Genomic DNA, 9,637 nt, shown 5'->3' with positions numbered 1-9,637 from the left:
TAACTGGCCTTGAGTGGTGTGATTTTTTCAGTTACATCAACGACACTACCTTTTTCTGTGAAAGAATTATGTTTGATCCCATCTTTTTTCAAACTGCAAAAGACAGAGTTGATTATTTTTTCTTTACCTATTTCCTGTGAAGTTCACAGTAACCATTACAATAACAGCTGTATTTATTGCTATGAATTTCCTTGTTATAAAGTTCACACAATGTGAGTACACAGTCAGTGCAACCTAATATGTACAAATTCTTTATTTAATGATTCCTGGCTATGATTGAATTTATTATATACTGAACATTTAGTTGTTAGTGGTATCACTGTCATCTGTGTCTTTGATCAGTGCACCTTGGAAGTTAGTCAACAAACAGGCAACTGTATACAGTTGATTGACAGATCCCAGTATAGACAATGAGATGTCAGAGTCAAATATATGAAATTCCTTTATCCTTCTTATTGCACGTTCCACATGGATTCTTACTTTTGCAATAGTTTTTGTTTCCAAAACATCCTGGGCTGAAAATTGAGTTTGATTCTGAAGAAAGGGTGGCAAATTCAAAGAAACTTGTTTACTGCTTAAAAGATCTTCAATATCAAATCCCTTATCTGCCATGACACTGTCATGTGCCTCCAGAAGATCCAAAATGCCAGAACAACGAGTTATTTCTTTGTCTGATATCGAACCAGTGTACAGGCTAGAAACAAATGTGATAGCCCCATGAGGAGCAATCCCAATTAAACCTTTTAAAGTAGTGCTAGACTTGTACGATGAATACAACTGAGACTGTAATAGCAATGAAGAAGGGGTTTGGACATAAATTTCAGTGCAGTCAATGATGACACGTGTCGATGGATACAGCTCTTTGAAGCTATCTGGCATAAGTTCATTAATGCACTCTCTAGTTGGCCATATTGGCTGATTGCCAAGAAAGAAGTACAAAAAATTGGCCCAAGTTGTTATTTTTCTACTCACACTAGAAACATGCAAACTAAAACGCTGGGCAAAGTCCAGTTCAAATAAACCAAGCTTCAATCGAACACAAAATAAAAAAAGCTCATCTATCAGTTGCATCTTGCGTACTCCTGGCCTGTTTGCACCTATTCCTGAAGCATACACATAAACCATTGTTTCTGCAGTTGGTTTAACAAGTTCAAAAAATAGCTTTAAGTGATCATAAGTTGGAAAACCTGTGTAAAATCTCACAAGAGCATTATCTTTAGAGAACCTTTCCAGGCCAAATCGACTAATCTTAAGATTTGCCTCTAATTCTTGAATTTTTGCCTCTGATGACTCCTTTGTGGCAGCAGCAGCCTCCTTGAGTACTCTCATCTCGGCCTCCTTTTTTTGCACTTCTAACTGAGTTATTTTCAGCTGCTCCATTAGGCTCTGAATCTCACTCCTTGCAGCCTGATAATCTAGCTCTAGTTGGGATGGTGCTTTAGGTGGCTCAGGCTCTACATCACTCTCGTCTGTTTGTGTCTCACTAAAGGGAAGAAGTTTAATAAACATATAAATGATGTAGATATACAGAGAAAGAAATCAGGGGCTGTTGATACAAAGGGTCTAAAGGAAAGTGGAGCCACAGAGGGTCATTCTCTTCAGAGTGAGTCATTGGCTACAAACACAAGCAAAATGAGGCTTTTGTAGAGATTTTCTTCTATTATTATTACTACTAAATTTTTGTCATTTTTATTAGCATTATTATCATTATTATTATTATTTTTATCCTTATTATTATTATTATTATTATTATCATAACTATTACTGTTATTACTATACCCATATGTCAATGCGTTCTGTCTGCAATTGATATTATTACCTTTCAACATGTCTTACAATCTTTCTTCTTTGGGTCGTTCTAGCTGACCAATTGAAGACAGACGGGACAGAATCTTTTTTCAAATTCCGTCGACCAGCCCGGTCAGGGGGCAGAAAATCTTCCTCTGCAAAATGTGCAGAGCAAACCCTGGTGCCTTCAGTGAGCTAGAAAAAAATAAGATATTAAAGCTAAAAAATTGCATGCAATCCAAGAGAAACATAATTATAAGTAACACGTAGATAACCACGCAAATTGAATGACAGTACATTGAGTGAAATTTCACAAGTACTACTATTCAGGGGGTTGTAGTTAGCACCTACCTTAAAGTTGTCACCAATGTCTCGTCTAATTTTTACGATCCAGTTTGCTCTGAGTTGATCGTCTTTCTTAGGAAAACGATGAAAAGACAACGAGCTGTTGTAACGGGAGTCATTGTTACATTGTGGAACACAACAATGCAACGCAGAACCTCGTTTTTTCTTCTTGACAGGTTCTAAAACAGAACAAAATGTTGTTCTCAGTTTTGTGTTCGCAATTGGTTGGAGAAAAGATTATGATAACGAAATACCACGGTGAGAATTTAGCCACTCACTTACGGCAAAAATGAAAGCGAGCGAGAATGTGAACACTAGTTGTGTTCAACGAACTTAAAAGAATTCAACACGCAAAATCAGAAATAGAGATCATAATGTTCTGGATTCAAGCAAATCTAATTCCTAACACTAAAAACCGTTTTCTGTATCGAACAACGTTACATTTCTAAGCCTAAAATATGTCTATTAACAAGGAAACTCACCGTCACTCGTTCCCGAAGGATCGGCCATATCTTGTCTTATATTTGAGCTTTCGCCTGGCTTTTACTCCCAGAGCAAAGGTAAATCAGGCGAACTTCAAGTCCAGTGAAACTGAAGTCACAATAAATCTCGTTTGTTCTTTTACAACTAGCTTTTGGGATATTTTCGACCAAAAAGTCAAAGTTCGCTTCGCTTGAGTTGATCAATTCTTGTACAGTACAATGAGCGGGACGCTGGTTTGCTTGCTCACCAGCAATGCGTTGCTATGTGGTAACCAAGCACGTGACTAAGTCCTGCAAAGAGCCTATTCAAGACTTTTTATTGGCTTAGCCATCGTGGTATATGAGCCAATATACTATATTCTACAAATATGGTAAGCGTACGCGTCGGCTTAATATTAAAAGGGAGCTAATAAAATTTAATAATTTTAATTAAAGTTTTTAATAAAACAATTATTCCACTCGCGCTTGTTGGATATAAGATGATTATAGCCAACTCGTTGCTACGCGCCTCGTTGGCTACCTGTCATCCCATATCCAACGTGCGCTCGTGGAATAATTGTTAAATATTCAGAATGCGATTGATATGTTTGTTTCGTTCATCACAGAGCTTGGTTGCATTATTTCTTTAGTTGCGAGTAATTTCTAGTGTCGCTAATTTCTAGTGTCGCTAATTTCTAATGTCGGTATTGGAAAGTAGTGTAGGTAGTGAAGGTAGTGTAGGTAATGACAAGCGCAGTAAGCTACATGCAGTCACCGTTTGCCTATTTTTTTCATAGCCATGCTCAAAAATAAGCGCAGCTTTTTAGTTGCAAACGGCTTTTGTCCCCTCACCAATTAAGGGGCCTAAAGGCAAGTTCCTGGCTAAGTTTAATTTTCGGTCTGTAACTCATCAATAAATGAATTGCCAATATTTGCGCAAAGATATCTGGGATCGCCAATTTGCTAAAAGGAAATATATCGCAAATGTTGTTTCGGACTCCAAATAAACAATGTTTGTTCCGTGGCGATGCCAAAAATTTCTGCGCAAAGGAAATTTCTGGCAACATATTCATTGGAGAGTCTGATCTGCCGATTCGTTTAAACGTTGTGGAAGCAGAAAGATATCCACACCACTGAGTATATATACCATTGTCTCAATTTTGAACAAATAATCATTTTCTCAATCTATTGAATCACAGAATTACTGTTTTTCAAGTGTAAAAGTCATTTAATGGAATGTCCAATGAACACTGTGAAGCGTCCAAGTTCTTTGCTCAAAAAATGTATTTGTGCGCGGTACTGGGACAAGCAGCTCAAGTGACATAACACTGATCACAGTCATTCTTTCCGTCAGTCCTCATTTCTATCTTCTTACTTGTTGAATGAACCCGGTGTTACTATTACGCGATGAGTTGAACCAAAGGCAGTGCTTGTTCTCTCGGCAGATTTCACCCTGTAATTGTCAGCCAGTGGATTGCCATTTAGAAACAGATCCGAGAGATTAGGAATGGATTCCCAAGAAAGGTCTAAAACCCGAAAGTAATGTTTATCAAAATCTGACTCGTCGACATTTTCCCAATCCAAGGTGAGATGGATGCGAAAACGCTCAGTCATTGAGTAAAGGTAACCTCTGAGGCAGAAACGAGAGAAGTCGAGATCATTTAAAGCTGGAAATATTTTGTAAAAGTTTCCAAATAGTGCCTCCATGCCCACCAATTGCAGGCTACTCTCCTTCTTCCCTTTTAATTCGAGTCTCCTTAGAGACGACATTTCAGAAAGGGACCGACCGAGTGTCGTGGCCGTTTCTGGAGTCAATCTCAAGTTGCACAGTGCCAGATCCCGAAGAGTCTTATGTGTAATGCTAGACACCACCTTGTACTCTGCTTCAGCACAGCAGCCAGACAAGTCAAGGCAACATTGGACGAGGTTGTTGACCCGTGGTAACAAACCAGCGAGCTTTAATACTTCAGAACTTGAGAGTGGACCGTCCATGAGCTTCAACCGACAGGTAAGAGGATTTGGTATTTGTTCCAGGCATTCCAAAGCACTCTCATTCAAACGATGCATTTCAATGCTTTCGAAACTCTTACAATCTCTAATTATTGTACGAAAACTTCGCAGCGTCTGCTCGCTAACAAATGAACCAATGCATAGAGAGCTAAGAAATTTCAGAGATGACGGCTCTGGACACAAACTTATGGAATGAGATGGAGTAAAATTCTCAGTGAACAGTTTGGCATGGTCATCACACCAGAAACGCAGTCCAGTGAAGTAAAACAGTGACTTACCACTGTGGAAATGAAAGATGCCACGGAAATGGCATAAGTTGCATTCTTTTACTGTTTCGCATTTCTTTAAAAATTCTTCAACTGAAACAGCCGCCGAATTCTCAGTTGTTTTTAGCGGAATGTGTAGGCAATTGAGAAACTTAAGCGACTCGCACAGTGCTGTCACTTCGTAAAAACACCAGGGAGGATGGAGCACCACACCACGAATTGAGATGTCATTTAAAATTTTCTGTTCTGGTGCAATGTTACAAAGTGGTCTTCTATACCGCGAAAGAAAAATTATCCCCATAGTGCAATTTAAACAATGTCTATAAAGTTCAGTTTTCGATTCAACTTCATTAAAGGAATCGTAGACAAGGTCAATAAACCTCATTTGCTTGTCAGTGACGTCACATACTGACATGTCTTTCTCGTTTTGCTCATCAGGTATTGTCTTTGACAAATCCAGTTCTAAGTCACGGACTCTTAATGATGTCAAGTGTTCAAAAACTTTCACTGATCCACCATCTGACAAACCGCAAATAAACATGAAAACATTCTCCAAGGAATTACAGTCGTCCAAGGTTCGGGCCCGGTTGTTAATTCCACCGAGATTTCCTTCAGGGACACATCGGTAGGTGACATACCACGCTGCTAAGAACTCTTGTATGCTCTTGTGAATAAACGATACCATCCCTGCTGGTCGAATATTTTCTGCATACTCACTGACTTGAAGTAAGCCCATAATCCGACTTTCTTCACAAAGGATAACAGCGGACAGTTGATCGTACTCGAATACATGATCGTTATTTAAAAGACATTCTAAAGCCACCTTTCCGATTTCAACCAGAATCTCCTTGAAATCTTCAACTTCGCGAAAGTTAGAAGAAGAACATTTCCCTTCATTATGATCCAAAATGTTCTGGACGATCGCTACGTACAATTTTGTTTTGGAGTCAGGAAACCTCTGTAACTTTCCCTTTTTCCACAAAGTGCAAAAGAAAAGTAGAAGAAGCGGAACTCTCGCCAGATCTTTCACGTCTCGGTCGTCAAGATGAACCCATAACTCTCGTGCTTGTGCTTCGCTACCAAGCATTCTGATCATAAAGGCCTTTCTGTCCTCTTCACTAAAACCAGTGATCTCAGCATGCACGTCCTGAAATCCTACCAGCTCGTCGGCTTTGGAAATTCGAGTTGTTATCAACACACAACAGTTCCTCAGTTTATTTCCTTTGAATATCTCAAATATTTCTGAGTTCCTTGCGCAATGATACTCGTCGTAACCATCAAACACCAGGAGAACTTTGTCTTGGTTTTGGGTGATATAACTCAGCAGGCCGTCTTTCATGGCTGTGTCCTCCTCAGCAAAAATATGAGAGGCGCTTACGATATCTCTGAGGCTTTGGTGTTTAGATACTTTTTTCAGATCAATAACAACAGCAAGCTCGAACTTCTTCAGGATAGCTCTCTGATCATCTGTCAACCGGTTTTCGTCAAGTTCAGCCCAGTCCATAGCCAGTTTCTTCACAAACGTGCTCTTCCCAATTCCAGTCTGCCCTTGCACGAGTAACCTGTTTGACGGCAATCCGTTCTTATTTTCAGTGAACATATCAGTGTAGTGATCCAGGTTGGCCCGTGATGACCCAGCTGGGGTTTGTTCCTCTTTCACCCAGGACAGTCGAGTGTAGATCAGGTGAATGTTCACGGCAGATTTTTTGGACCACACAGAGGTGGGCACTGTGGTGGTTCTTTTGTAATGCTCTGCAAGTTTACGCTGACAAATTTGCACATCAAAAGGAGGTACTTCTGTTTGGAGAGAAGAAGGAAAATTGTTCATGTCAACATTTTTTAGAATTATAATCGCCGCGTAGAAGGTGGCAGCTAAGTCTATCGTATGAATCATTTCATCAAACGAACAAAAAAGTTTTAAATAAAGTTAGTTTTCAAAGTTAACAAGGTGGCCAATATGACGATAAGTTCAAGTTTTAAAGTTCATTCAACAGAGAGTTACATGTGAATTTACAGTAATCTTTTTAAAACATGACCTTCACTTATTGAAGATGGTGTTGGTAATAACGCTCAGGGTTACTGAGAATGGATCGTTTAGTTAAGAAATATCGAGCCTCTTTAAATCACTCCCTAAAGTTCGCTTTATTCCTTTTCCTCCTTTTTAACTTTTATGTGTTTACTTGCACTCCTGATAAAGTTTACAGAATAAATCAAACCAATCTCGTCCCCAGACTCCTAACGCCCTTGACAAGCAATTGTTCTGCTGCATAAGGGCGACAGAGGCTCCAGGAAAGACACTGGGAGCAAACGTTCAGGCCACCTATTAACGGCAGCGGAATAGACTGGGCGCTCAAAAAGTAGGCCTCACTCGTGGAGCTCCTGCGGCACCTCGGCGTCACTGCAAGAGCTTCCCCCGACACGCTAACGTCAACCTTTTTTCACTAATATTTTTTTGACTCGCGCGACGGACTTAACCGAAAAGGAGGGATTGCTCATCTTTTAGCGGCGAAAGTAATCGTTTGAAGTCACCATGACAACCAAAAGTACTTATTTCTCTTATGGCCCAAATGGAAATTACTACTACAAATGACTCAAAACACAATTTAAAAAGACATCTTTCAATCCCAAGACGCTAATCTTTTGAGTTGACCAGAGACATGTTTTCTTTAACTTTTCAACCAGAAAGTAAAATGTCAGGAAAAAATAGATCTGTCTCATTTACAGAGCATGTAAGACCCCTTACTGATGCTTGAAAAATTACCGATGTTTATTATTGTTTTATTCCGTCGTTGAACCTTTCCCAAAACCACCGAATGAAAACCCAGTTGACCAGCAAATCTCCATAGCACTGAACGTAAACAGAATCTGCATCTATGAATTTGTAGCCTCAACAGAATTTGAATTTGTAGCCCCCCCCCCCCCCGAAAAACAAGCCCGTAACCCAGGGCCAAAATTGAGTTTAAATGCCCTAGCCAAGGACCGGATTTGAAGGCCAATTTTCTTGTAAAAGGCAAAATCAGCGACCGTGACAATCTGCACATTTGACCGTGCCTGAAAAAACATCGATTTTGTAGACCTCTTATTCTGAGTCATTAGCTTGCAAAGTACGCTCTTTACGCCTCCCGGTTAGCTCAATGGATAGAGCGCTGGACTGTTGTGCGGGAGGTCGAGGGTTTGAGCCCCGGCCAGACCAACACGCAAGGTCTTAAAATAATTGAGAAGAATATGCTACCTTTCTATAACATCAAGAAATGATTAGATATTCTAGTCTTCTCGGATAGGGACGAATAAATGGAGGTCCCGTCTCCTGCAGGGTTAGGGGCAGGAGACGTTAATTTCCCACGCATGAGATTGCTGTGTGACGGATGTCCTCACCTGGGGTGGGATGGGTGGGTAACGACCCCCGTTGATACCAGTGTTTACTACACTGAAGTGTTTACTGCACAGAGAAGGCTAACCTGTATAAATATAGATGTCTACTCTGAAACACCTCTATACTAAGTATCGAACACTTGAAATATACTGGAAGAATTTCACACTTCCAGTTTAAATTTTATTTACTCGGGCTTTCCGAAGGAAACGCCCGAGATATAAATTCGGCTTGGCTTTTTTTTTTTTTTTTTTTTTTTTTTTTTTTGCGCTCAGTCACAAAACGCAGTTCCACTACAATGCGTGCGTGAAGTGTGCGCGCATGCGTAGAATGAACCCTTGAGCGCATGGTTTAAAGGAATGGCTGCCTTCGTGGACAATTTCCCACTTGATGTACGCGAAAGAAATTTGATGGCTATCATGATCAATATGCATACAAAGTCACACGCTGTTCACAGGAGACCCACACTAAAACTTGTGGAGCGTTTTGGGAACGGGTCGGTCCGCGAACTTTACGAGAGATCAATTTACAAGCGATCCTTCTACCGAGAAATATATATCAAGCGAAACCTGCTATATCAAACGAGCTATCTCATATTATGTTTACATGTAAACACAAATGTGTATTTAGACGTGATCGAGAACCCAGTAGAATACTAGAAGCTACTCTGAAACGTCCTAGAAGAAAGGGCAAACAACTGAAGAAATTTGTTTATGAGCGTATTCGTCCAAGCATACCGAAGTCGGGCGTAGCGAAAACTCAGACCTCGAAAACTTAGACCCCAGACTTGAAAAACTCAGACCCTCTGGGTGTCTCGAAAACTCAGACCCGAAAAACTCACACCCTCTGGGTGCCTCGAAAACTCAGACCCGAAAATAAAACATATCTACACCGCGTGAATGCCGCAAGCCGACTTGTTTACTGTTCGTCGATACAGTGGCATTACGTGCACTGATCATGAAAATTATCAGCCGAGAAAAGACAAAACAGCTTGCAGTGTTAGACACGTGCAACGATCATGAATATTATACTCAACATTCCTATAGATTTTTCTTTTCGTTATCGTATAAGCCAAGTTAATATCCACAACGTGTCGTGTCATTAGAAGCCATTCGCGAGGTGCGTTGCGTGATGGTTCCCTGTACAAGTACAGGACCGGCGTCACGCGACAGTAGCGAATATAACCTTTCGCGGTCCTTATACTTCGATAAATTCTCGCGATTGAGTCTCCTGCATTGAATTTTGAGCAGAATATACCATTAATGCTCGAGTAGAAGTCGCATTTGTTAAATGTAAAATTTTTCGTTGTTTTCCCCCCCCCCCAAAAAAAAAAAACACTCTTTCTATTCGTTAATCATTAAAGTTCTGGTGACGTGTTTTCCCGCCACTTTTTCATT

The 9,637-nt window shown here is 40.3% G+C and overlaps 2 protein-coding genes across 3 annotated transcripts in view; both read right to left on the bottom strand.

The window, feature by feature from the left end:
* Nucleotides 1–235: 235 nt before the first annotated feature.
* Nucleotides 236–3,579, bottom strand: LOC111328950 (uncharacterized). The gene is made up of 4 exons (XM_088752357.1): nt 2,616–3,579; nt 2,140–2,312; nt 1,820–1,983; nt 236–1,483 (listed from the first exon to the last, which is right to left on the bottom strand). The coding sequence occupies exons 1-4, from the start codon at nt 2,641–2,643 to the stop codon at nt 301–303; spliced, it is 1,548 nt and encodes a 515-aa protein (XP_088608483.1). The 5' UTR covers nt 2,644–3,579; the 3' UTR covers nt 236–300.
* A 149-nt stretch (nt 3,580–3,728) lies between these two features.
* The window catches only part of LOC111328926 (uncharacterized), a 39,366-nt gene continuing 33,457 nt past the window's right edge, over nt 3,729–9,637 (bottom strand). For both annotated transcript variants that reach the window (XM_022933474.2, XM_088752346.1), the window contains one exon: nt 3,729–6,667. In XM_022933474.2, coding sequence (XP_022789209.1) covers nt 3,966–6,667 — 2,702 coding nt within the window. In that variant the 3' untranslated portion in view covers nt 3,729–3,965. The remainder of the gene's footprint in view (nt 6,668–9,637) is intronic.

Source organism: Stylophora pistillata, chromosome 3 (assembly GCF_964205215.1).
Source record: "Stylophora pistillata chromosome 3, jaStyPist1.2, whole genome shotgun sequence".
Lineage (NCBI taxonomy): Eukaryota > Metazoa > Cnidaria > Anthozoa > Scleractinia > Pocilloporidae > Stylophora > Stylophora pistillata.
The sequence above is the reverse complement of the archived record's forward strand: the minus strand, read 5'-3'. Positions and strand labels throughout refer to the sequence as shown.